Source organism: Chlamydotis macqueenii, chromosome 1, assembly GCF_036417535.1.
Source record: "Chlamydotis macqueenii isolate bChlMac1 chromosome 1, bChlMac1.mat, whole genome shotgun sequence".
In the NCBI taxonomy this organism is placed as follows: Eukaryota; Metazoa; Chordata; class Aves; order Otidiformes; family Otididae; genus Chlamydotis; species Chlamydotis macqueenii.
In genome coordinates this window covers 931123-958820 of record NC_141556.1, presented here as the reverse complement: position 1 = coordinate 958820, position 27698 = coordinate 931123, and the positions used below count along the sequence as shown (strand labels likewise).

The 27698-nt window shown below is 48.8% G+C and overlaps 1 protein-coding gene across 4 annotated transcripts in view; it reads left to right on the top strand.

The window, feature by feature from the left end:
• PPP6R2 (protein phosphatase 6 regulatory subunit 2) overlaps nucleotides 1-27698 on the top strand; it is a 96947-nt gene that overhangs the window by 51306 nt on the left and 17943 nt on the right. For 3 of the 4 annotated variants that reach the window (XM_086743817.1, XM_086743807.1, XM_086743824.1), the window contains 13 exons: nucleotides 193-379; nucleotides 1123-1260; nucleotides 8388-8453; nucleotides 9807-9919; nucleotides 14237-14350; nucleotides 15582-15708; nucleotides 16212-16364; nucleotides 17116-17319; nucleotides 17980-18044; nucleotides 21268-21383; nucleotides 23096-23181; nucleotides 23519-23599; nucleotides 25559-25656. In XM_086743817.1, the coding sequence (XP_086599943.1) occupies nucleotides 193-379; nucleotides 1123-1260; nucleotides 8388-8453; nucleotides 9807-9919; nucleotides 14237-14350; nucleotides 15582-15708; nucleotides 16212-16364; nucleotides 17116-17319; nucleotides 17980-18044; nucleotides 21268-21383; nucleotides 23096-23181; nucleotides 23519-23599; nucleotides 25559-25656 (1548 nt within the window). Of the gene's footprint in view, nucleotides 1-192; nucleotides 380-1122; nucleotides 1261-8387; nucleotides 8454-9806; nucleotides 9920-14236; nucleotides 14351-15581; nucleotides 15709-16211; nucleotides 16365-17115; nucleotides 17320-17979; nucleotides 18045-21267; nucleotides 21384-23095; nucleotides 23182-23518; nucleotides 23600-25558; nucleotides 25657-27698 lie in introns of those variants that run through there. The other variant, XM_086743830.1, reaches the window with a different exon arrangement.

Here is a 27698-nt window from a genome sequence, read left to right as displayed (position 1 = left end):
ACCACACTGTGCTACAGGAAACAGCGTTTCCTTAAAATGTGCCGTTAATGCAGGTGACCCTTGTTTCTGGCGTGGTGGTTTTTGCCCTGTCTCCAGGAAGGGTGATCCTCCTCCTCTTCATAACTGCCGTAAGGGAAGATTTCCTTCAGAGTTTTCATTTCACCTTTAGTTGCTCTGGTTCTGTCCTTCCAGATATCCAAACACCGCCTGTGAACTGCTGACCTCCGACGTGCCGCAGATCAACGACAAGCTGGGAGGGGATGAAACTCTGCTGAATATCCTCTACGACTTCTTGGATCACGAGCCTCCTCTGAACCCTTTGCTTGCCAGTTTCTTCAGTAAGACTATTGGGAATCTCATTGCAAGAAAAACAGAACAGGTAGTGATTAGATTTGTCCTGCTCTGTAAGCACAAACTCACGAATGTTTGCGTTGTATGGCAGTGTCGTTGCTACCCTCCTCATCTCATTGTGTTCTTAGAGCTGAAAAATAGCCCACTGTGCTCAGCGTTGAGGTTGGGGTGGAAATGTAGGCTCTGAAAAGTTCTTCAGGCTTCCTCAGCTGGGGGAGGTGCTGGCTCGTTGGGACACCTTTGCGTAGTTCTGGTTCCAGATCTGCAGAAGCTGGGCTATGCCTGTGCCACAGCGACAGCTTTATTTTCGTGCTACGGCACACTAACGCGTCCTTTGATCATTGCCCAGAACCGTCTTGTTACAGAAACAGCGCCTCAGCCTTGCGCCTCTAGAGCGGGTGCTGGGAACACGAGCCGAGCAGTGGGTTAGGAATACACGCGCTCCAGTTCGGAATTGGTTTTAGATGAAGGCTGCAGAGAGCCTGAGTGGAACGGAAAATTCTCCCGCTTCACCAGCTTCTCGTCACTCTTATTTTATGGGCTTGGGTTTGTTTGCGGCATAGAAGAAAGAAAAGATAGCTAGAAATGGATTGAGTATTGCCTTGGAACAGGAGTGTTGTTCTCTTCTCTCGTTCTCCGGAGGGTTTCTCAACCTGGTAGCCGTTTTGGGTCAAGATTGGTTGGTTGAGACAAGAAGGTGGAGTACAGGAAGTTCTGTGTGCCATGTCCCTGTGTCGTGCTAGCAACTGATGATGACCCTTTTATTTTCAGGTGATTGCGTTTTTAAGGAAAAAAGACAAATTCATTAGCCTGGTGCTGAAGCATATAGACACGTCAGCAATGATGGACCTCCTGCTCCGTCTGATCAGCTGCGTGGAGCCCGCGACGCTACGGCAGGAAGTGCTGAATGTGAGAATCTGCTGCTTTTTGTCTTTACAACGTTGGGAACAAGAGGTTTTGTTTGTTTATGTCTTAAAGAAATAGAATTCCTGTTGTCATTCGTTGTGAGAGTCAGCCCACTCTTCTGGAAACTGCTCTTCTTCGTGCTGAGCCTGCCTGTCAGTCGCTGCGGGTACTTCAGCCTGTCCGCAGCCTGCACGCGGAGCAGGCCTGCTTCGGCCTTGGGCAGCGAAGGGTTTGCAGCTCGTTTTTCTGTGTAGCCACCACTGTTTACTCTAGCTGTTGGTGCTTTGACAAAGGAAATCTGTAATGTTTCCCAGCGTTCCGAGTTTCAGACTGATGGTTTGGGACAGTAATGCGTTTAATTCCTGGCCGTGTTGGAGGGGGTATGTGATTTTTGTAGACGATACCTCGTGCCTCCTCCTCCTCCTTCCTCTGTAGCAGGCAGCCTTACGACATCTCGCATCGGGCTGCTTCGTTTGCCTGGAGGGCAAGTGTTTCTCCCTTCATAGCCCGCTCTGCCTGGGGCTGTCTCATCCCCCTTCAGTGGGCAGATGTGCAGGACTGGAGGGAAAAAACCTCCTTCAGCTCCCTCTCAGAGCTAAACCTGCACTGGGGTCACTGAAGCCCGCACCAGCATCCATGGGTTTGGCACGCTTTGTGGCCTAAGTCTTCCGTGTCCGGGCGCTGAGCACGCCGCCGCTGAGCAGGTGGATGTTCTTTGCACAGCCTCAGCAGTGGATGGTCACCCTTGCTCGATTCCTTCTCTCAGCCTTACGCTGCATCGCGCAGTGCACACGCTGTTCTGGAGAAGGAAAAAAATATGGGCAGAAGTCAGTCCTTGCAGAGCTGTCCGGGCATCCGCCCGTGAGAGGAAGTCTTTGTTTTTTGACGGGAAGGTTGGCGATGCGATGGGCTAGACGTCAGGTAGCGATACCAAGGAAGGGGGTGGGAGGAAACAGCCTTCGAGGGGTGGACTGGCAGAGGATAATGGTGATGGGGGATTCACTGGAAGAGAAAGCAGCTTTGCAGAAAAGGCCCAGCCGCAGCCCAGGCCATGATGGTCCGAGGGCAGCCGGAGCGGTGAGGGCGGGGATCGCTCCCCTCTGCTCAGCACTGGTGAGTCCATCAGGATACTGGGGCCAGGCTGGGCTCACTGGTGCAGGACAGCCATTGCGATAGCCAAAAAAATGAAAACAAATTGAAGATACCAGCTGGCACCGGAGTGCTCCTGAAGGTTTTTTTCCAAATAGTCTTAATGCGAGTATTATCCCCAAGCACCGAAAGATTTGATGGCTTAAGGACTTCTCAGAAATACAGAAAGCAGTAGCAATATTGACATTTGGGACAGGATGTTTAGAGAGGGCGCTTACCAGCAACTTTGGCAGTGTATTCAGAAACATAAGTCTTTTGATTTTTGGTAGGTATTAGAAATAAGTTAGACTTCATGGACTGCTTTAGCTTTGCATCACATCAGGACAAAAATACTGCTTGTCAGCTTGTGGCTAGAACGGATGTGAACGGTTTGCTTTCTTTGAGATGCTGCGCACCTCAGAGAGGTGTCGGGCTCATTTGAGTTTTAGCAAGAGGAAAAGTACTATTACTGGTTTTCCAGGAACTCGTACAGCTGCAGTTGGATGATCCCAGCTTCTTCCTCCTGCTTAGCCACTCTTCTCCCACTGCTGAACTTACGGAGAGCATGGTCGGTCGAGCAGCGTGTTAGACCGTGCACCCCTCGTCAGCCAGCACAGCCGAGTCCCTCTCTCTTGTGATCTGGATCTGAGCTGCTTTTTTTATCTGTGTGCATTTAATTAACTTCTTGTATGTTTGCCATGAATTCCTATGCGCTCTCATCTTCTGTTAAACGGTTTCCGGGCGGTTGATTGCTCTGTCCATGTGTGGAACCTGCATGCAAGCGTCGGTCACTAACAGCGCTGTGTTAAAGCGTGTCTTTAAATGCCGTGTTCAGGGGGTTTCCTGCTTGCACATCTTGCACCGTGCAGCAGCTGGTGCTTTGGGTAGGCATCCTGTGCCGCAGAGCTCTGGCTGGCTGTTTATCGATTACTTTTGTAGCACAGCGACAGAAATTAGACTTGGTGTTTAAAGTTTTAGTATTGATGTACTCTGCTCCTGGCTGGTACCTACGGAGGTCTAACATTCCATCAGGGTCTCCAGGTTGGGCACTTCCCAGTGTCATCTGAACAACAAAATGCCTTCCATGTGGTGTTTGTGGGACTTGGGAAACGCTGAAAACTGCTGGAAGGGGCTGCTGTGGAGGGCACGTCACTCCGGGGTGTGAAAAGGCCGCTTCTCCACCTGACGTTGTGCTGGCAAAACCCTTCCGAGAACTTCAGTCGGTTTGTTGTCCGGAAAGGTGGTGTTTTAGTGTCAGGTTTATGAAGATGATATCTGAAGTGAAACAAAATTATCTTGTGCATGACAAGTCCCACAGCACCTCTCCTTAGGGCTTTGGTGTCCACGCTGTCGCTTTGACTCGTGGGTTAGACGCTCCCTGATACTCGCACAGGAGTCTTGTTCTCTGGCCTTCCATTTCGGAGATCCTTAGGCTGTGGTAGCTGGACGGTGCTGGTGGCTCCATTCTCTGCTCTGTTTGCTACTGGATGGACCTTCTGAAGTGTGTGCTTGGGGTGGCCTTGCCTACCTGTTGCTGGATGGTGTCAGCCAGGGCGGAGGTTCTCACGGTCCTAGCGCGAGCGTTTCAGTTCCAGTGCCGAGTGGAGCTGTGCCGGCAATTCCACGAGTGCTGTGAGCTGGCATCACCACAGAAGAGGCAGTCCTGCTCTCGCCTCCTTACTGCTTGGTTGCAGAACTACAGTTTGTGGTGCTTTTCCCCTTTCTCTTCCTCGATCTGTCGTTGAGGGCATACAGTTAACATGAAAACATGATAATTCTTTATCCCTTTCCTTCTGGTCGTGCACGACAGAGGAATGCTTTGTTCGTGTAGCTCGGATGTGGTTATTTTGGAGAGCTGTGCCACCAGGAAAAAACCTCGCTAGCACGAACTGTTCTTCCATGCTTCCGTCCCGAGCTGGACAGGAGCAGCACTGCACAAGGAAGCCTCCGGGTTCAGCAGCCCATGGGCAGGTGCGATGTACGCGAAATAATCTGTTGTCTACGTTGCATCTTTACAGCTCTGCCTCCCCCGTTCCTGGACTCTCACAATTGAAGATACTCCGGGAGTCTTCATCAGACGCCTCTAAGGAGGTCCTTGCAGCAGGCTTGTCTTTCAGGCACCTACGTTTTGATATCCTCGGACAAATCTGACATCGTGCAGATGGGTGACAGCATGTTCTCTTTGATCGCTGTCACTTGATCCTGAAACGTCTCTGGATTTGTGAAGGAAATCATACTGACTTTAAATAATTTAATTCTTGTGCAGCAGGAAAGCTCGGATACAGGTTGCTTCTTGAAGCACTTTTAATATCAGGACAGATAAGTGGCATCAAACAAGTCTGTCCTCTGTCTGCATGCCATTAATAGAAAATCTTACCTCCAAGAATGTGGAGAGGCACGACCGCTGTGAGAGGACTCCACGTCGGTTTTTGCCGGCGTGTACTGGGAATTTATGTGAAGCAGATCCGGTTATTGTGGATATCCCTTCTCGTGCTTGCCTTAGTGACAAGAAGTGCAGCTTCTGTTGTGTAGTCTTCACGGAGGAGAACCAGCCTGTCTTCCTGGTTCAGGTCTGGAGGAGAGAACCTGCTGTGGCTCAGCTGGAGCAGTGAGTCGCTGGGGTCTCACCGCCAGACCTTCCCTTTGCGTTGCGGGGTGGGAGTCACCATCCGGCATACCTGACACGCTTTCCTTGGTATTCCGGAGAATGGGGTCCCTGTTATTCGGAAGAGAAATCTGCTTGTCCTGGCTGGGTCCATCTCTTCTCCCTGCGTGCTGGTGAGGAGCACCCAGGCGTGGACCATGGCTTCTGCAGAAACCTCTCGCAAGCTCAGTAGCTCTGTGGTTGAACTGATCTTCCGGTTTTCACCTCTTGTAGCCGCAGTTTCGTGTACCCTTTTTGTCAGAGTCTAACATGGATAGCCATCATAGCACAGGGAAAAAACCCAGGTCCAGAGCTCTGCCTGAGCTGAACCCAGGTCCAGAGCTCAGCCTGAGCTGAACCTGGCAAAGGACGTGACGGGCAGCACGGGGGCTGATCCGGGGCTTCAGTGCAGCAGGGCCCTGTGGTGACTCGTGATACGCCCGAGATGGCCCCTGGCAGCGGTGTCGGTGCACACGTGGCGTCAGGGGGAAGGAGTGGTCGTCCAAGGGCTGGAGGAGCCTTGGCAGCCTCCCCACGTGCTGGGGAGTCCGAGCTGCTGGCAGGCAGCGCGCTTGTCGGAACAGCAGATCTGGCAGTGAGCGGGTTCTTCGTTCCCCGCAGAAGGGCGTCTCCAGCCATGCACGGCGGCCGCTTCCTCTGCCGTCGGTGAGCGTCAGGCTCAGGTGGCTCTGGCTCCCTTGAGGAAACCTGCTCCTGCTCGCCTCTTAGCGCCAAGCCGTTGTGTCGGTTCTGGAAGTGCACATCTCCTGGTGCTGAAGGAACTTTTCTCATCTTGCCAGCTTCCAGCCACTCCCGACCTGGGAGCCTCTGTCCTCTAATTGCTGTGTAGTCCCTAGCTGTTCCTTCTTCCACGCAAAGTTAGGGGCCAGGAAACCCTGACCGTTTCCACGGTCTCTGCAGAAAAGCCCCGTTGGAACTCTGTTCCTCCCGGATATATTACGTTTTCTTTTCACCTCTAGCCATCGCTCCCATCACCTGGCAGCACAGTGCCTTGGTGAGAGTGCATCTGCTGGGGGTGAGGGACGTTGCCTCCGCCGTGGAGAAGCGCCAGCGGCTCCCTGCAGCCTGGGGCCTGGTTGGCCATGCCTCCTCCCAGGAGCTCCACGTGGACTGAGACCTCCCGTGTGCCAGACGCAGCTGCCCCAGCTGGCGGTGGGAACTGTGCCCTCTTGCGTGTCACCGCTGCGGTTGCACCGATCTTGCTACATCAACCGCCGCTTGCTTGCTGGCCCTGCGTGCTGCGGTCCTCCTGTTCCTGTAGAGTAATTCGGGTTACACGTACGCAGGTTTTCTCTCCGGGGATTCCTTGCAAGAGTGTCATTCGTCTGTGAGGGTAAACACGCTGCTGAGCTGCTGGTGGCCGGAGGAGTTTGTGTTTCAGGTGTGGATCTGTGCAGGGAGATGCTGAGGGGACACCATGGTGCTTCAGTGGGTGGGTAGGTCCTGCAAGCATCCCAGCTTTTGTCTGAGGAGTCAGTTGCAGAGCGTTGCTTTTCTTGTGAATGCCAAAGTCCTTCTCTTCAGCAAAGCCGCAGGGCAGATGAATCGGTCTCCTCCAGATTCACGTCTTAATTCACCAAATTTTTGTATCACTTTTCTGATTTTAACATAATTTCAGTTGGAGTTTTTGCTTTTGAGTTCCATTTTCTGTGTCCCTCGGTTCCCAGGAACAGCGGTTCCTTTGTTCAGGTGGTTGATCCTGCTTCTCTCCCTTCAGCACCTCTCTGGCCACCCAGCTTCCCTCGGAGCCCGGTGCCGTGGCAGTCCAGGCAGAGGGCGAACCGTGCCCTCGCTTACGGCGTAACTCCTGTTTCTAGTGAGCACCGCCCATGGGCTCAACCGATGTGGGGCCTGGGGGAGGGTGCTGATACAGAATAAAGCTGCCGCTGCAGCGGAGGGCTGGGATTTAACTTGCTGTGCTCCGCAAGGGAAAGAAAATACCTCTGACGCCGGAGTGTTAATGAGTAGTTCCCTTCTGGGCCGTGGAAGTCGTGAGGGTGGATGGAACTTCAACGGGTGAAAATCCCTCTGCTGACACGGGCTGGCGGGCGGGCCCTGCACAGAGCCACGAGCAGGCCGCAGCACCCGCTGTGCCCAGTCTGTGGAGGCTGTTACCTGGAGAGCCGGAGCTTGCGGGTGAAAGTGGATACAAGTGTTTGGGGTTTTTTGTTGGAGTTACGCAGTGTGTCAAGTGCTGCGGGAACACCCAGTCGCAATCTGGGCTCCTGATGGTGGTGCTGTGCACGCGTGGGCTGGGTCATTGGGGATGAGAAGCGGAACATGCCAGCGTAACGAAGAGGAGAGGAGGGCGATTTTATTGTTACGGAGACCGGCAGTAGGCATAATTGATAGACTGGAGCCGCTGGGCTTTAGGAGATATAAATGAGGAGAATCTCTTTAATTTTGATGAAGCCGTTTTGGTAAATCGCTGATTGTCAGCTACCTGAGCTGTCATCAGAAGACTGAGCGTTAGGATTTGAAAGAAGGGTTTCGGAAGTCATATCCAGGCACAGGGAGATGAGAAAAGGTGCTTGTAGGCTGAGTGAGCCGAGGGGGGTGGACAGCCCGTTTGGTAGCGCAGTGGAGACGGCAGGACTGATGGATTACGACGCAGCAGGGATCAGCTCTACTGCGGAAGTCTTGAGAAGAAGGTTCGGGAATTTGATTTTGACGCTGGAAAACTGGAAACCAGTGGAAGAATCTAAAGAGACAGGCTGTTAGAGAGACTGGTGAGGAAAAATGTCTTAGGAACCCAGTTTTTTGCACTTCTGGGCAAACTGGATGTCAGAAGAAGAAATTGCAGAAAGCAGATCTGAAAATACGGTCTTCAATGAGCTACGTGGTTCCGCAGCTGTATGCTGGGTGGGTTGAAGTGGACGGCAGGACACTGTTCGTTTTCTCCATGACTCATCTGAGGAGTGATGTAAGATTATCTCACCGCAGAAACCTCCACCGTCTTTTTTCCTTTTAATTAATGTTGGGTCAGTCGTTTCAAAAGCATCCGGGAGTGCATTAGTTTGACTGCTTTGGCCGATTAGTTTGGTGGATGTTAGACATCCAGCCGTTCGCCTGGAAGGAGGAGGGTGGAGACCTGAGTGAAGATGGTCGGGCGGCGATGAGACACTGCGCTTGCGGGCGAAGCTGGGAAGGGAGGAACTGGAAGGTTCTGTCTGTGCCAGGGGAGTTTGTTTGTGCCCGTGGCTTTGATGAGAAAGTAGAAGGAAAGGGCTTTCCCTTCTTGAAAAGCCTGTGTTACACAAAGCTGCTTGGAGATCCTCTTGTTTTGAGTTCTGTGATACCAAACAAGGGTTTTCTTTTCCCCTTCTTTTCCCTCCAGTGGCTTAACGAAGCAAAGATTATCCAGAGACTTGTGGAGCTGATCCATTCGAGCCAGGATGAGGACGTGAGTATGACACGGCTGAGTTTTGTCTCTGCGGGCAGCGGGTCCTCTGAGGTCCAGGGGAATCCCTCTGTCTCTGATAATGCCCGGGTGACTTAGGAAGGGGATACTGAGGGATGCTGTCTGTGGATGGACATCCTGTCCTCTGGTGCCCTAGCTCAATACCAAAGTGTTTCATTGTATTTTTCATCCAGTTTTGACTTCTTTTACTGCCAGTTTCTTAGTTCACTCCGCTGCTGCCTCAGTTTGTCCCGGTATCTGCAGCCAGTGGTAGCTCCCTTGGTTTGAAGTAGGAACCTGCTATTTGAAATAGGCTGTTGGAAAAACTCTTACAATCAGCTCCTTCGCTGTAACTTTAAGGTATTTTTAGACCATAAGTAGGTAGGTATTCAGCTATAAAATCCACAAGGTGCAATTCTCTGAGCCCGTGACAAAATCAAGCCGAGTATGGAATTATACGAGCTCTCTCTTCCCTGCCCCCTCCCCACCCCCCGTTTTTTTTTTTTCTTTCGATAATTTTCACAAAGCGCCCGAGCCAGGAGCTCTGGGTCTGGATTTCACATTTGGGCGCTGACTGCCGCCCGTGCTGCTGAGCAGGAAAACCACACGAAGCGTGTGGGTCGCTAGCAGGCCCGCTTCGCCGTCGGTGGGCGCGGGGGCTAACGGATTCCTGGGAGCGAGGAACTGGCTGGCGCTGGTTTCTGTTGGTGTAGCATTAATGCCGACAATATGATTCCCTCATCTCATCGCAGCAAAAATTCCCCCGTCTGAGAGAAAAAGGGGAAGTTGGTGCTGATTTGTATGCCTTCAGCAGTGCTGTCTGCGGGATAAATGCTAAATTATCGCCTAAGATCTTACACGTAGGGTAGCGGCAGAGAGTCTGATTGATAGCTGGAATGAGACGATTAATTTATCAAAATACTACTTTAGAGCCTTTTAATACATAGTAATTAAATTGTAAAGGATTTTATCGAGCCATTTATTTTTCTTCACACAGGAAACCTCCTGAATAGTGAGGAGTAAGAACGAAATACTTGTGTTTGAAGTGTGCAAGTTAGCACGCTTGGTCAGGAAGATTAAAAACCAGATTCTTTTGAAATCCGAAAATCTTTGCCCGCATTTAACTGTGAAGTTCAGGAAGACCTCCTCTTTGATTTTAGAATCTGTTAGTGCTTCTGGTAATTCACATCACCGTCGTATTCCACAGATGAATGATCTAGAGCATGGTAGCACTTGGCCTGAAAATTCTGATTTGTCCAGTTTCTTGGATTCCCAGCTGCGTTAGATTTCCTCTGACCGCCCGAATGAGCCCAGTCGAGACGTCGGCACTGAAATGTGCTCTGTCCTTGTTTACAGAGGCAATCAAACGCTTCCCAGACCCTGTGTGATATCATCAGATTGAGCAGAGACCAGAGCAATCAGCTGCAGGATATACCTGAGCCTGATCCGCTCCTCACAGCACTGGAATCGTAAGTACCTGTCAGAGAACTGTCGATAAAATGATTGCTGCTCACGGTGTCGCTTACTGCTAGCTCTGGAGAGAAGCAAGCTGTGCAGGTCAAGCCTTTGCTTAGCTCTTGACCTGTGTGCCAACCTTTTAATGCCGTTTTTAAGCTGTAGCATCACTTAACCCCCCTGTTGAGGTTTCTGGGTTTTGTAGCTCTGTCTGAAGGCAAAGGATCAGGGTTAGAGATCTCCAAAGCTCACAGCCTGATTCGAGACAAGGCGCTACTCGTGAGCGTGCTAAAACGCTCACAGTGAATTCGGAGGAAGGTGGAGTGCGATGGCCATAGTAGAGGGAAATCCCACAGAGCCAAGTCTTTACATTCCTGTGTTGATGGTGTTCCTCGATGGCACGTGTGACTTCAGGTGCAAGGCTTCAGCGACACCGGCCAAACAGCGGCTGTTGTTCCCCGCTGGTGGACGTGTTGCACCACACAGACGGATTTCAGAGCGTGACGTTGCTGTTCATCAAAATGGGGAAGAAAATGGTGTGACAGCGGGAGGGGTTCTCCCTCACAGCAGCTCGTGTGTCACTGTGCGCTTTGTTTCATACAGAGCATTGTCAGCTTGCCTTCCAGCCTTTGCTGAGGTCTCCTCGCACATTCCACGTGTCCTCTGGTATGCTATTTTTGGCTCTTGGGTCAAATATCGGTTGAAGATTTCTTACCTCACGAGCTGCATGCGCTTCCACAGGGATCAGGTGGTGCAGAGACGCTGCCTGAGACATCTCACCAGAGATTGTCTGCCTGCCTGCTGCTTTGACTGGATCGCTCATCTCCCTGTTTTTATTCAAGTGTGGTTGAACCCGGAAAGAAATCAACCTGCACGTTTCAAATGCCTCTAGCCCTCCCTGATCGTTGAAAAAGTTATTCCAGTTATTTGCGGCTAGGCGGTGAACACTGAGCTCCTCTCTCTGCGTACCGTCCCCGTGGATCCCGTAATCCGCTGGAGTTACTGTCAGCCACTTCTTTTTCCTCCAAGCCCTGTCAGCTGCGACCATCCTGAGCACTCTGCATGTCTCAGAAACACTGTGCAGTGCTTTAAGTAGAGATGGCTCATCACAACGCAGATGTGTAATTGGTTTAGTCATTTTTACCTTCTGATTGATAAACGTGGCAGACAAGATTCGTAAATATTATTGTCTTAAGCCTGGTAGAAAAAGTAGAAAGGCTGTTTTAGTTCCTAAGTGTTTTCCATGTTTGTACAGCATCTTGTCTAACTTAGGTGAAGGTGGTCTGTCACTGAAATAATTGTGGGGCGGGGAATCCAGTGAATTCCGTCGTTTGGAAACTCTTGGGTTGTTCCAGGGATGTGGTCTGGTAATGGGATGGTGCACGTGTGCAGCTGGCAAAAGAAGTTGTGTGTAAGTATTTCAGGGTTAAGCTGCATTTGATAGAAGGCGTTCTCTGGAAAAAAGGATGTGATGCTGCTTGTGATCCCGCTGGCGGTGCTGAGCACTTCTCAGAACCGGCGGTCGAGTGTCCAGAAAACCTGCACTGAAACTTGGAAGAACTTTTTGTGTTCAAAGTTTGTTGTTTGGTTGTTTTTTTTTTTTTTTTAAATCCAGAGCTAACCTCTCTGGTGTTACTGAGGAAATATATTGATGAGAAACTTGCACTTTCAAAGAGTATTTTTATTAGGAGTTATTTCCCAAATCATGCTTATTATGAGCTGTGTACCAGAAAACGTTGATTTTTCAAGCTCAATCTATTCCCTTGGCGTTTTTCTTTGCTCTTTATAATGTAGTTTTAAATTACTTGCTTAAATTGCTGCTTCCTATATTTGCTTCAAACCTACAAACATCTGCTGGAGCTTCAATGTGAGATTAAAACCAAAAAAGGCTTTTGGGCCTGAAGGCACCGTTTTGACAGAAAAGGGATGAAACAAAGGACGTGCAGTGAATAATACAGCAGATAGCCCTGGCGTAAAGTGAGCTTACCGTTCCTCTTCTGCATGTTCTGGTTGACCCAGAGCTTGCTTAGCTTCTGCGGCGTTGCTGTTCCCTTCTCCCGACTGAGCCGTCGGTTCACACGCGAATATCCAGGAGCGGGAGCCGGTGCACGCGGGTGAAAGCGGGACGTGAACCGTGCCGCACGCGGGCGCCGAAAACCCGCGGTCCCTGCAGAGCTGCGCGGGATCTTCCACGGGCTCGACCTGTAACTCTGCCGCTGCAAGGAAACGCTCGCTCTTAAATGCTGTGCCTGCAGAAATACGGCAGGTCTGGCGTGTTGTCCTGCGCCCTGCCGTAGCATTGCCTGATTGCGTAGCACGGTGTTAGATTTCCCGTGCAGACCGCAGCCCTGGCTGTGGAGCCCTCAGCGTCTCCTCGGGTCTGTGTCAGTTCTGAGCCCTCTGAGGTTTGGCGATGAGCCTCCAGCTCGGTCATTTCAGCTGGGAAGGGCGGGACCTTGAGCCAGAGTCGTGGTCTGGGAGGTGTGGTGGGCCGTGGAGAACACGGTACTTCCAGACTTTCTCGGTAGTTTTGGAGAGGGGTGTGGGGCCCTGCTCTGCGTGGAGCAGAAGATCGCTGCCTGTGGTCTTTTTGAGAGCCTCTGTGACAGCGGTGGTAGAATTTAAGCGAGTTTTTTTTTGTTATACAATGAATTATACAAAGCTACAATTTAAAGTCTGGCTCGTGTTTTGCTCGGACGATCTTCAGCTTCTCCCTCCTCTGCCGTCGCTCTCGCTCCCAGTCGCCCTCGCTTCCCTGCTCTTCTCCGTTTTCAAGCACCTGTAACTTCCGTGAGAGAAACACAAGTGGTTTTGCGCTTTCAAAAGCATTTCTAAAAGTCGTCATACTGCTTCACTGCTTAGAAGGAAAAATATTTTGAACAAAAGGGATTTTTTGCCCAGCTTACCTTTCTGCTGAAGGTCTGTACCTCATTAGGTTTCTTGGCCGATTTTTCCAAGCATTACTGGTAACTTTTTTTTACTCTCTGATTAACTTTTTTAATCTGTGAATCATGAATTAATGATTGGCAAGAAGGAGCCACAGTCAGGGCTGTGGAATAAATATCAAATCTAGATTTTCAGTAACCGCTGGCTGCTCGCAATGAGAGTGACTTCAGTTGATCACGGTGAGCTGCGACTTCTTTCTCCTGACTCTGCCTCTCGTACTTGTGCTGGTGGAGTGGATTTAGATGCTGCTTTTTAAAATAATTCTACCTCATGCATTATTCCTGTATTTTACATTTTTATCTCCTATTTTATTTATGCAAATGTAAATGAGATTGTTTTGAATGTTAGAAAATAGTGAAAATTAGACTGTGAACTTGAGCAATGCTGTTTTTAGCTGGACACGTGACTTAGCAAGCTGAGAGGCGCTTGCCGAGTGCTGGATTTTGGAGAAGCGTCGTTCACATCTGCAGAATTAGCGTGGGGAGCATCTGGGTACAGAGGCGAAGGCAGGCGCTGCTGCAGCCGTGTGGCTGTGGATGAGTAACCGTGCCGGCCTGAACCTCGTGTTCCTCGTGTCTGTTACTCATTTAGCGGGGCAAATACTGGAGAGAGAAGTGGGCTCTTACCTTTGTGCTGGTTGTTCTTCCGTTCTCAGGCCACGGCTGAGTGTCAGAATAGCTTTTGATGCTAGAAGGGACCACGGTCGTTACTGGTTCTGCCTCCAGCACAGCTCGGCACTGGTCCCTCCGCCTGGCCCTCAGTCTGTCAGTGCTTGGGAGACATCCTAGCTCAGTGTCAGGGCTCAGAGAGATGCGCCTTGGTTACAGTGTTCCAGGGGGCGATCGCTAAGACTACTAAAAGTGTGCGTATGATTTACAGTTTGCGTTTGTTGGCCTCTGTTTCCAGGTCCTGGGTCGTCTTCTGCCAGGGGCAAATGGAAGGGGTCAGCTTCCACTGTTGGTTGTCTTTCTTCTGCGAGTCTGCCAGATAATTTTGGACTATCAGCAACTAGCTACATCTTGCTGTTAACAAATTGGATTGACTGAGTTAACACTTGGGTTGTCTTCTGGTTTATAGCTCAGAGGTATATCCTGTGGAGGAAGGAGAACGACAGGGGGTTTGGAGTCTTGCTGTTTGTAACCTGGTCTTACCTTAGTGACGAGTGCGCACGTTCAGAAAACTCGTGTAGAGCCGGTCTTGTCATATGAGGCTTTAGAGAGGAAGGTCTTTATTCTTTCTCAAAAAAAAACCAAAAAAAATCCAAACCAGAGAAAAATTGCAGCCTTTTTTTTCCCAGAACACCCAAGTGGATGTTTTGTGATTAAAGCACCTGCCGCATACTTCTGATTCATACACCGCTAACGTGTCTGTGTGTTGGTCAACAGGCAGGAATGTGTGGAGCAACTCCTGAAGAACATGTTTGATGGAGAGCAGACTGAAAATTGCATAGTGAATGGAACACAAGTTCTTCTAACGTTGCTGGAAACAAGGCGCTCTGGGTAAGTTGGGACTTGCCTCTCCAGCAAGAACAATTTAGGAACTCCAATCTAGTTTTACTTCGGCAAAAATTAAATTTTTTGGCCTCTTGTGAAGTGCTGTCTAGAAATGAGTACAAGAAGAGCTGCTGGGTTTTTTGATGCAGTAGCTGTACCTCGTGGCAGCTGTGCCAGTTGGCAACTGGGCCCTTCTGTGGGCTCTTCTGGTTCTCCTGTGCGCGCCTAGCAAAGGCTTGTCTGCAGTACCGGAGATCTTACAGCAGAGTGTGCGGAGTGGGGAGGAAATGGTACGTCATGCGTCGTCTGCGTGATAATGTGTATGTATATATAGGGCTCTGTAGTGTTAATTTGGTTTTTTAAGTTATGTCTCGCTTTTAGTTCTTTTTTATGGAGATAGAGGAGAGAAAAGGCAAAAGAGAGCTCTGGGGAGAAAGGGAGCCACTGAAAATCTCAATTCTAAAAAAGGAGAGAATAGGAGTGAAGGAGAGAGTGGAAGATTAGGAAGAGGTGCTGGAGAGAAGGACAGAAGATGGCACTGGGCAACCACGTTGCTGGTCAGAAAGCCATGCGCAGAGTTAAAACTGAAAAGCTGAGATACTGATTCTGCTGTGTCGTGTGCCCAGGGCCTCTGAAGAGTTATCAGTCGGAGGCGCAGGGGTTCCTCTCTAGCGCGTTCCTGCCTGGCTGGAGTGACGTTTCACTACGACATGAAAGCGTTTCTGTTATTGCGTGTGAGGCTTTGCTGTTGGAAGGGGTCGGCAGTAGTTGTTGTCGTGTACTGCTGGCCCGTGAAGAGGTACGAGTGCGAGCACAGCTGCGTGCCTGCGCAGGGCTTTCGTCCGTCGGTGTCTATGTGTGCGTCTTCTTGAACACTGGTGGGAGGTTTGCAGGTTTTAATAGATGTTTATAGGTAACTCGTGCTGATGTAGTTTGCTTTTCAAATGATCGGGATGTTTTAAAAATCAGGAGGCACTTCAGTCATTTCTCTGTCAGCTCTGGAGACAGCTTATTCCCTGTCTTGCCTCTCGTCTCACTCACAGTTTTGATTATGTGACTATCATCTTGTAAGTGAAATATTAATGCAATGTAGTGATGGCAGTATATTCAGTAGCTGGAAATTGTTATTTTCCATATTCATAGCTATTTTTCAAGAGAAAATGACCGCCGTGGACAGTGTGACTGGAGGCTCTCTTAAGATTTGTCAAATCTTGACTCCTGTGCGTTTCCTTTACAGAGTGGAAGGACTGATGGACTCATACACTCAGGGATTTGAAAGGTCTTACACTGTCAACAGCAGCATCTTACACGGCATTGAACCGAGGCTAAAGGACTTCCACCAGCTGCTGCTCAGCCCTCCCAAGGTAGGGCGTCTCAGCCTTTCTCAGGGCACACGGCTCCCCGCCTGCGTGCTGGGGTTGCCCTTTCCCTGTACACCGGCTTCCTGGGTATCGCACTTTTTGAAAGTGCCGTATGCTGGAGCAGGCAAACGTCTTTTGAAGAAAAATTCACGCTTGAAGTTTGTAATTCAGGTGCTTAGGGACTAGGCAGCAGGAATTTTGAAAGCTGTTGTAGTCGAGTAAAGCCGAGAAGTAGAGAGACGTTGGGACTGGCGGTGTGTGTGGAGATGTTGAGGGGTGAAGAGAAAGGAACCTTTAGTGGAGATTTTGATTTTAATCCTCAGTTTTGGAAGTAAACGTCTCGCAGTGGTCGCACGACGCTGTTGACTGTGTGGGAGGATGGTTTAGGTTTACCTGCAGAGAATATTTATGCAATGAACTGGTTACGTTTAGTGAGATCATTGTGCCTGTATGCTGGAGGAGACGTAGATCTTCGCGGAGGTGCTCATGATGTGTTTCCCTGACAGAAAACAGCAATCCTAACTACAATCGGTGTCTTGGAGGAGCCACTGGGGAACGCTCGTCTTCACGGATCTCGTCTAATAGCTGCTCTGCTTCACACAAACACTCCCAGTATTAATCAGGAACTATGCAGACTCAGTACCATGAATTTATTACTTGTGAGTAGTCCAGCGTGACCCTGGGTGTGGGGAGAGCGGGAATAACTTTGAACTGGGAACGTTTTTGCTTTTTCTTTCATCTGTTCAGTGCAAGGCAGTTTCATGTGTCCCTGTGTCTAGTTATTTTTCTAATCTGCTGAAAGTAGAAGCATCCAGCCTCAGAATAGCTTTGGTCACACAAATGTGGGTGCTTAGTATTTTGAACTGAGCGTCACGCTTCCGATTGATCGTTCCAGCAGTTTAGTGGCGTGTGTGCGAGTAGTTGGTTATGGGGAAGGCTTGGGTGTGCTGTGTGTACCGGCTTTCGTCATACTGGTTGCTGACCGATTCGTCTAGCTGTGAGCAGGGGCAAGTGCTGAAAACTGCCGGGATAACCGGGGCAGTCTTTCAGGAAATGGTTTTTATACTTGGACATTATTTAGGTAATATTTTTCTTGTGATGAGTTCAGCCACAGAATAGATAACATCTTTTTCAGTGTGCCTGTGCTGCGAGCTGCGGCTGCGTACGAGAGCATTTCCAGCGTGCTCAGTTTATTGGAAAGTGTACGTTCCAGCAGAGCAAAGAGCACGTTCGACCAGAAGTGGATACTGAGGCATATAAAATTGTTTTAGTAGAATTATTGATTAATGAACTAATTGTTGAATCACTGCCCAACACTGCCCCGGGTTGGGCGGTGTTCTGATATCACTCGCTTGTTAGGAACGGGAAGATGTATGTAGAGTGAATTCTGTTCTTTCTCTTTTTTCCCAGGACTTATTTTTTAAATACACGTGGAATAACTTTTTGCATTTCCAAGTGGAATTGTCCATAGCAGCTATTCTCTCTCACTCTGTGCAAGAAGGAAAAACTACTACTAACGACGTAGAAAGCAAAGAGGAGGTGGTGAACGGAAACGTGGCCACAGAGAACTTAGAGACTGCGGAAAGCAACACGGCGAATATCATGGTCACCCACGTAAGTGCGGTCGGGCCGTCCGCGCGTTTCAGAGCGGTTGATTCAGCTGGAATAAGCGTTAACAGGAAAGTGGCACGACAGACTGTGCAAGAGCATGGAGTTTGTTTAAAAGCGGCTGGATATAACCTGGTTCTGTCAGTGCTGCATGGAAGTTAATTTGCTTTTGTAAATTTGTTTTTAGCATCCAATTACAAAATAAACATACCACCCATCTCATTCGATGGGCTTGTGAATCCATGTCTTATTTAATTTTCTTAGTAAAGATGCATATAAACTTTGGACAGAAAAAATAGCAACTGCAGCTAGCTCACTACATTTCAGCTTCTGCATCGTGGGCCTGGTGATGAAATTATTTTCTTTAATTTAATGTTTGTAAAATGACAATAATGTTCTTCATTGCTGCTGATGTGAAGCTCAAAAGCAGGCTGAAGGTGTTTATAGGGATTGCTGGTTTCCCTGGATCCTCTGAGAGGAAAAAAAACAGAGAAGAAACTTGAGCTCTTGGGAAAGATGAGTGCTGAACTTCAAGTTCTTGCTCAGTAGGAGTGAAGGAACGAGCAAAAGTAACTGCAGTTCAGCGCGGGCTTCCTGAGGCACGAGTCTTGCTTTGGCAAACTTCTGAAATGTTCTTCCTATCTCTTTTTTTTTTTTCCCCTCCAGTTGTTCCAGAAGTGCTGCCTAGTGCAAAGGATACTGGATGCCTGGGAAGCCAATGACAAAATACAGTAAGGGCTTCGGGGGTCAGGCCTTTCTTCTAGGGCTGCGGATTTGGAATATTACCTTGGAATATTCTTTCCGTTTTCGGGATCGTGTACAATTTAATGGGGTCTGAAATGATTTGGATTTTGATTGTGGCATTAGGATTCTTTGCATGTTAAAAAAAGGCATATAATTTGAAAGCATGATTTTTTTTTTTCTGATGTTTGTAACGTCTGAACCCAGACGCACAATATGTTGCTTTCATGCTTTCTCAGGAAATTACATAGTGTATTAACTTTTTTGTTTCGTATTTGGTTGGTTTGGGTTTTTTTTTTAAATGTATAATTATATTCTCCCTAGAGTGAGCAACTGTGTGGAAACTGAGGTGGGCAAGTATTTTTGCCCCAGATTTGCCCCACATTTAGTATTCTGACTTGATAAAACACTTGAATTTCATGCTGGTTGCACTGATGATAAGAATTAAACAATTTTAAAACCCTAAAACATACTGAAGTGAAAATAGTATGTAGGCCTCTGTTTCTTTGTCCATCGGAACGTTTTGGTCCTCCCTCGCTATTTTGAGCTCTTTGTGGCTGCAAAGCGCTTTGTAGTCCCGCTGTCATTATTTTAGACTTACTGTCCGGCCATAATTGGTGGGTTGGGTTTTGGTTTGATTTTTTTGTTTGCGTTGGTTTGGTTTTGTTGTTTGGGGTTCCCCCCCCCGCCCCGGGCTGTTGATACCAAATGTTGCCGATGGTGCCATTGCACAGCTATCGTTGTGCGCGGTTCTGCAGGTAACAAATGTCTGGAGCTGGAGCGCACACGTGTTTCATGCCAAACAGTTCCAGTCACCACACTGGGAAGAATTTTAACAGCAGGAAAAAAACACAGAGTTAACAAGAGGCGTCTCAGATAGTGTGCTTTTAGAAGTTTGAGTTTGCGCGGAGGTTATCGTACGCACTCGGTGAGGAGATGGAGCCAGGCACCGGGAGCCCCGGGGGCAGAGATTCCAAATTGAGAGCTTGGGAATTATTTCTTGAAAATCATCATCAAGAATGGTGGTAATGCGTTGTCCTGTAGGGACATGGAATTCCTGCTTGGGTTCTCGTAGTTGTTCCGTATGTTCTTGGTAAAGGCCTCTGTAACCACTAGAACTTACCAGTAGCCCACGTAATTCTTCCTGCGGTGCGTTTGATCTGCCTGGGTAATGAGAATTTAAAATAAAGCCAGCCTGGCCAGCAGCGCGGGTTTGTAGGGAGCAGCGGTTCACCGTAGCACATCTCTATGGATGCAGTCGCCACCAGCTGTGGCGCGGGTGTTAAAAAGCGTTGGAATAAAAGTTAATTGTGCGTGTTTAGCGGCTGCGTTCCGGCAGCGTGTTACGGCCTGCTCAGCTCAGAAAACACCTTGTGCAGGTCCTCCCGGCGTATGCAGCTGAAAAACAGAGACGCAGCATTGCTCCACGCTGCTTTTAGCACCGTGCACTTTAAGTTTTTGAGGACGCTGAGCTTTGCAGGTTTGCTGGAAAACGTACGTTGATTTCTAGAGAGCAGCAGGACAGTGCTGTGGCCCTTCGCCCCGTGTGCTGCGGGTTTTGGCCCCCGGCGCCGTTGTGCAGCTCTTTGCAGGGCCCAGGGGCTCCGGGCTCGCGGCAGGGCCATGCGTCAGGGCTGGGGCTCTTTGCTCTCCCGGCGATTTGGGGCGCGAAGGAAATCGCCGTGAGCCTGCGTGCAGAGGGCTGCAGCTTGGCGTTGGGAACTCATTTCCAGGTGTTTGTTTTATTGGAGTGGTTCTAAACCCTGAATTTGGGGCTGGAGTGCTGTCCTTGCTCTGGGACATGCGTCCAGGCGTTGTTCGTATTGGCTGGGCGCTCTGGTTTTTGGTACGGAGCGTGGGTAAGACAGTTTTGTTTTTCCAGACTGTCTGGTCTCCTCACCTGCGGATGTTCAGCTCCAACATCAGGGGGAAGCCTGCGATAATGTCAGTGTACACTTACCCTTCTCAGAGATTCAGCAGGTGATGATTACACTCTTAAAGTGGTGTGGGGGTCATATTTAAAAAATAAATTAAAAAAAAAAGCTTTAAAATGTGGCTGGAACTGCATGTGGTGAGGAGAGCTGCCGCTGCCTGCTGCCTTGCGGTGTCCGGCCGGGCAGCTTAGCCGGCCGCACCAGATCGCCCCAGCAAGGGCAGGGCGTTTCCCTGAGCACCGCGTACAGCCCAGAGTTAACTCTGGCGGGTTTAGTGCCTTCCTCTCTCCCGAGGTGAAATGAAATCCTTTTGTTACCGTTGGCTCCGTTAGCATCTCGGAAAGCAAGCTTTGTTTTGTCGCTGGAGGCTTGGGAACGTGTGGTGGGAACTCCTTGTCATCCTGTTTGTGAGGATTTGATTTTTGTTTGGTTTGGTTCTGACCCCCAAAATTTATTTGTGATGGCTTAGGTCAACCTTACGCTGAGCTGCATCAAGAAATAATAATTTCTGACTTTGACTTCAGGATTTGGGATGCATTAATGTGCGGCTCTAAACCTGGCGCTGTGAAGTTTCTTACCAATAATCTGCTATGAGGGTTCACGTTTTTCTTCCCAAATCTCATCAGTCCTTTGGATCCTGTGGAAAGCAGAGTTTTAGGTTGCTGCTTTGCTGTCCGGTGAAGGAGAGCCAGCGCAGGTTCAAAGAGAAGTGACTGAAGAGAGTGCTTGGACTTAGCCTTAGCTGCTAAATGTTTTTTTTTGTGAGGGGGAAATGGAATGGTTGTAGATTGATGTCTTTTGTCCTCTTGAATTCATCTACTTAATACTTCAATTGCAAGTAGAACTTTTTCAGTAGTAGTGACGTAAATTCTTAATGCTGAGGGTTTTCTTTAGTGGAATTATAACGAGATTAATTATTTCTGCACTGGTCTGTCAGCGTACCTGATTAGCTTACTCTGTGTAACTGGCTTAAGATTTATCTAGCGCATTCAGACTGGAGGAGTGATCTTTTCCCTCTCAATACATGAAAAAAATGCAGAGAGGTTGATTTGTTCTGGGTAGACTCCTCCTGCGCCCTGCCCGCACGAGCGGGCAGCGTTCCTGCTGATGCTCTGCTGCATCTTCTGTCCTGACCCTGCTTGGAGCAACGCGTGCACGCGGCGGGCTGCGGCCGCGGCGGGGAGCTCGCAGCGTGCCTGGGTGATGAAGGTGGCTGTGGCTGTCACCCTGGGGTGCTTGGTGCCTGGTTCCGTTGCTACCGGCTCTCTTCTCTTTCCAGGGCAGAAGGTGGCATGCGGCGCGGCAATATGGGCCACCTCACCCGGATAGCCAACGCCGTCGTGCAGAATATGGAGAAGGGCCCCATGCAGACTCAGATCAGTGAGTTCATTAAAGGTACATGCTCCTTTCTCCATTCCGTTTTTTTCTTGTTGATTAAATCACCCTTGCAGGCCTTTTGGAAATTCTTCTATTGCTTGTATTTCGTGAGGTTCCCTTTAGAATGTAAATAATTTCCAGTTAAATATCACAATTTCCCATGACAGAAATGTCTACAGCAAATTTGATTGCGCTTTGTTTTCATACAATTACATTGAAATTGTTGGAACTTTGTTTTTGTATCTGGAGGCTGCAGGTACCCCTTCTGTTCGTTTGGATTTACAGTGCTTATTTACAGTACAGGGCTTATTGACAGACCCAGGGTGGTGTTTATGAACCGTGTTCCTACACTTCCTTATTCCTGTCCCTGCCCGAGAGGGAGAGAGGCAGCAGTGAACGATCCCAGAGGCCCTGCGTCCCGCGTTGTCGGAGATACGTTGTCAGGATTTGTCCATCGCATCTTCGTTGGACTTTATTTTGTGACTTAGTTCTGTCTGCCACGTTTGTGTGAGAGGAAATAAGGTTTTCCATCTGCACCTGTGAAGGGAAGCAATGAGAAGGGAAACGAGTTTGGTTCCCATTTCTGGCTTCTAATGAGCACATCACGTAGCAATGCAGTAACTCGGTGTGTTGTGGTATCTATGCTAACATGGAGAAGTCATAGAATCCTAGAATCACAGAATGGTTTGGGTTGGAAGGGACCTTCAAAGGTCATCCAGTCCAACCCCCCTGCCAGGAGCAGGGACATCCCTGACTAGATCAGGTTGCTCAGAGCCTCATCCAGCCTGGATGTCATAAATATTTTAGTGAAGACTGGAGGTTTCAGCAGTCCTGGTTGTTTGTCTGTACCCGATCTGGCTGGGGTGAAGACAGTTTTGTTCACGTGCAGTGCTGTGTTTTGGGTTTGCGACTGAACCAGTGCTGATGACATACTGCTGTTCCAGCTGTTGCTGAGCAGTGCTTGCACAGCGCCCACGCTTTCTCTTTGACCCGCTCTGTCCCCACCCCCGGGGGCAGGCGGGGATGGAGAAGAGGCTGGGACAGGGCAGAGCTGGCCTGGATTGCCTGAGGGGCTATCCCATGCTGTGTACTCACCAGTAGGAACTGGGGGGACAGTCTCTCCGAGGTGGTTCTTGTTTGGAGACGGGCTGAGCGTCGGTCTGCTATTGGGAGGTGCTGAGTGAGTGCCTTTGCATCACTTGGTTTGGGGTTTTTTCCTCTTCTCTCCACTTCTTAAACTTCTCCTTGTCCCAGCCCGTCAGTTTTTCTCACTTTTGGTCTTCCGATTCTCTCCCCCATCCTGCTGTGGGAGGGGAGTGAGTGAGCAGCTGGGTGGGTGCTTAGTTGTTGGCTAGGGTCAACCCACCACAATCACGAGAGAAAAGGAAGAACAAAGTAGAACTGAAGTCACACGTACGCTGGTTTTCAGAAAGCTGTAGAAGTTCTGTGACTTCAGTCCACTGTAATCCCACAAGTGAGGTAAGGTTGTTAAGACCAGTAACGTTTTACTGGTTGGCCCAATGAGAGGTGTTCCTTTCTCTGCAGAATTTACCATTTTTAGAAAATCACGAGTAAATGTAACTTCACTGTGCAGAGCGTTTGCATTGCTTAGCTCATGTGCAGGTGTATGTGTCTGCTCAAAAACTTCCCAGTAACCAGTGGAGCGAGGTGACTGGCTTTGATCCTTCTCAGGAGCTGCGGTGGTCTTCACAGTGACCTTTTTCTTACAGAGCTGCCCAAAGATTGCAGAGGGAGATGGGAGAGTTTTGTAGAAGAGACGCTGACGGAAACAAACAGGAGGAATACAGTGGATTTGGTGAGAGCGGTGATACCGTGCCTGTTTCAGATAGGCTTGCTATCTTCTGGACTTCAACGACAACAAAAAGATGTATTGCTGGGTTTTTTCTTGTTTTGCTCGTTTTTACGAAGTAGGCTTCCAGGGGCAGTGTGTTTGCAGAAAGCATGTTCCGTAATAGTTCTTCAGGCAGCGGCAGCTCTGATACATGTTGGTAATCTCCAGTCCACGTTTCTGTGCTGTTCACTGGGACAGTTTCTGTCTTCTGGGGAGCTTGGTCTTTGGTTGTATGTGTGGAAGTAAAGTGTTTGAGCTTTCTTAGCTTTCACTCATGCTTATTTTGTTGTACTTTTTTCAGGTGAGCACTCACCATCTGCACTCTTCCAGCGAGGATGAGGACATTGAGACTGCTTTTCCCAATGAACTTTCTCTCCAGCAGGTGACTTCACAACACACTCTTCTCTATTCGTGGAAAGCTTGCTTCTCTGATTTGCCCTTAATCTGTCCTAGTACAGAGCAGCTTCCTGAATTTTCCTTTTAGTCGTTGTGTTCGGCTTTTTTCTGTTTTTCCAGTATAGTTGCTTACGTGGCAGACTCCAGTCTAGACTCCGCTCAGGAATAAATTTGGGTCAAGCTGCATACAAGTCCCAGGTCCATGGTGTGTCTCGCGCTCCTGTGAGACGCTGCATGTTTTTTTTTCCTCTTTTCCTGGTTCTCCCCACAGCAGGGGGCTGGGTGGTCCTGGGGGTGTAGTCCAGCTGCAGTTAAGGTGCTGTAGGTGCCAGCCAACAAGGTCATGTGCATCACCTGCCTGCGGGAGAATCTGGAGCTGATAGAGCGGTTCTGCTTCCTCTTGGGCTCTGGAGGCTTCTGTTAAAAACTGAGAGAGCCGAACTAAAATGCTGGCAGTGAAGAGCAGTAAACAGCAGCACTAACAGCAGTAAAAAGCCTTGGCTTAGGAAGAAGTAGAGGCAATTAAGGGTTCGTTTGCATTTAGCAAAGATCTTACGATCCTGAAAATCTGAGGTGCTCTACTAAGGGTCCATCAAAAATATGGAAGCTGCCTTTCAGGATGAGTTATTTAGACAAGTTCCTCCAACCTTTTTAGCTGCTAAGAACATAGAGAGCATTAGCAGAACATACAGGTTTCGGTCTGTTTAGTAGGAAACTACCGCTAGGGAGTAAAAAGACAATCTCCATCGGGGTAAAAATGAGCTGAAAACAGTTTCTGGTTATTCTTTTGTCCAGATACTCTAATTGGCTACTCTGACATTACAAATAATTTTCTTTTCCTCAGCAGATACTTAGAAAGTGCATTTAAGAAGAAAAATGCATTGCCTTTGTAAAAAAAAAAAAAACAAAAAAAACCAAACTATTTTGTCTTTTATTGTGAAAAGTATCGATAGAAATGTTGACAGGAGCCCGCAGAGCTCCTCAGACAGGAATGCGCATTCCTCGGATCACCTGCAGTGGAGTCACGGCACAGCGCAGCTGCAGCGTTGCGTTTGAACTGCTTAGCTGGAGCTGGAGCGGGGGCTGCCTACCAGTGTTCAGAATTATCCTCCAGACAGGAGGAGTGGTCTGAAAAAGCCAACACACTGCATAAGAGCAAGTGTGAGCTCCTGTTTGGAGGGAGAAGCAGTGCTCCTCATAAATAAAGAATGAGGCGTGGGTGAGTAGGCAAGAATGTGAGCGAAAGCACGGCTGGGCGATTATCCTGAGGGGCAAGCTGGAAAACAGAAGAGCCGAGCCTCTGCGGGAAACCAGGCGTGTGACAGGTGGGAGTGCTGTCTCGAAGGCGTACGGAGTCACTTTCCTGTTCTTCATGAATGTCCAGTTGGAGGCAGTGAACTCAGTGATTTATATTGGTGAAGGGTAAGCTAGGGCATAGTAGTGAGAGTGATCAGAGGTGCAGGGTATGACGTAGGAAGAGAAGTTGGAAGGATTTGGTCCACTTGGTCAAGAGAAGACAAGATTTGTGGAGAAATGTGCCTCATCCTGCAAGGAAGAGGGGTACAGAGGAAGTGAAAAGTACCTTCTTGATGTCCACGGTTGCAGCAAGGTAGATTTCGTATTGCATCAGGGGATGACAAACAAGTGAAAAAACCATTCTAATAGAATAATGAAGCCAAAAATTGGTTTCCTCGGAAAACTGCATACCTCTGTTTGGAAGGAGTTAAGAGCGGATCAGAGGAGCATCTGTCCAGGAGCTGCAGAAGTCTGTTTGAGAACAGTCTGTTTGAGATCCTGCTTTGAGGAAGGGGGTTGGAGTAAACGATTTCTGAAAGGTGTCAGTTTTCTGTGATTTTAGTGCTTTTTAGAACACGTGTTTTCAGCCAGCTTAATTGAATCTGTTTGGACACCTCAGTGATCGCTCTTTTTTGGGTTCCTTGCACAGGCCTTCTCCGAGTACCAGATCCAGCAGATGACAGCTAACTTTGTGGATCAGTTTGGCTTTAACGACGAGGAGTTTGCAGACCAGGATGATAATATCAAGTAAGTTTATAAAACTCCAGGAGGCTTCTGTTTAGCGTTCAAGCCTCTTTGCGTCTCGTCTTCCTTCTCCTGGTTCAGGTTTTCAGGTGAGCCGCACCGTGTCCCTCCTTTGGTTTGAAGCAGACAGGAGTCTGGTGAATGACTCGGGAAACAGCTGACCTTTTTTCCTCTCTAAAGGGATCCACCCCTGGTCTCCAAAGTCAGTTATAGAGCCAAGGAAAAGTACTTCTTCATTTTGAAGAGGAACATTTTAAATAAAACACACAATTATTACCCAGCCGTATTCTAGAATAGATTTAATTGCACAGAAAGCAAAGCATTAGAGCTTAACTCCAGGCAATTACACGGATACTCTCCAGTGACGTTAAGTCCTTACTGAAATTAGCAGTGGAAAGGATAGTGTTCTGATTAAGTCCCCAGAAAAATGTAGCCATTTTCTCTCTTAGGAATAAGGAAACGTAGATAAGGCGGGAGCAAATAACAGTTCAAGGCAGATATGGGTGGATTTAATGGTACGTGACTTTCTGAGTTCAGTGTTCAGAAGTGGCACTGCTTTTATAGAGGAACTGCTGTAATCAAGGTGAAACTGCAGCTCGTCTTCCCTCCCTAACAGTTGCAGCTAAGGAAATCACTGTCTGAAACTGCAGCTCGTCTTCCCTCCCTAGCAGTTGCAGCTAAGGAAATCACTGTCTGAAACTGCAGCTCGTCTTCCCTCCCTAGCAGTTGCAGCTAAGGAAATCACTGTCTGAAACTGCAGCTCGTCTTCCCTCCCTAGCAGTTGCAGCTAAGGAAATCACTGTCATTACCCAACTGTGGTTGTCCGGCTTGTCCATCACGGTTCAGAAACTGCAACTGCATACAAGACATTTGTTGATGTAAAGTGTTCAGGAGGATAGCCGGTGGGTTTCCTGCGCGTTGATTTTGCCCATTCACTTCCATCTTGTGGCAGTGTTTGTCTCAGTCAAAAGACTTAGTGGTGCTCCAAGGGGACAGGGAGAGCGCGTGGCAGTACCCGCTGTACCGACCGTCCGAGGGCGGGTGCTTGTGGGGCAGCAAATGTTGGGTCTGCTCTGCAAAGGACCGCAGGGTCCTGGAATCCTGACAGAAACGGGAAGCTTTCAGCCCAGAGAGCTCTGGGCACACCGCATCGCTCCGACTCTTTGGCGGCTCCGGATCTGATTTATTGAGGATTCTTCGGCTGATTCTGCTCAGACCGTATTTTTAGCAACTGCTGGGCTCCGTGAAATGCCTTAAATGAAATGACAGTGTGGAAGTAGTGTGGCTGCTTCAGAGCTGCTTTCAGGCATGAATTGAAGTGGAGAGTCCTAAGATCCCTAGGCTCACAGGAACTCTCTTACGGGGTTTGCCACATCCTTGGGAACTGGATTCTAACAAGGAGAATGATGGCGCTAGCCATCTCTGTATTTGTCGTGGGAAAAGAGAAATACACTGTAGAACTGTTCTGGTCTTGGGTATTCTGCGAATGCTGCTCCCTGTCGTCTGTTTTCCAGCTGTGGAGCACTGTTGCAGATACGAACTGGAATATTTTGAGAAGTATTAATCATGTTTCAATATCCCGGTGACTTGCATGACAGTATTTTTTACTCACTGAACAATTGTCTCTAAAAGAAAGTAACCCTGTCAAAACTTTGGATGTAGATAGGTTGAAAAAATGCGGCATGGACCCAAGCTGTGCTGGGAGGTTGGCGTTTTTTGACCTGCAGCACCCTCTGCTGTTCTTACAATAGATCTCTTGGGTCCAAATCAGAAATGGGGTTATTTTGTTACTTTTGCAGCGTTCATGTCTTCGTAATGCGTCGGGGTTTATTCCTGAAGTTCCTGTAATTACGTTAAAGCAGGCAGGCGCAATCCTGTCCGGGTGTTTCTGGCTGTGTGTCCACCGTGCGGGATTCAGCCCCGTCTCTGGTCTTGTCTCATGCCGAGGAGCCCGCTGGAGTTCTTGGGTGAATGTAGACTGGGATCCCAGAGCAGCTGGGTGCAGCTCCTTCTCTTTTTAATCAGTTATGGGTTTGGGGTTTTTT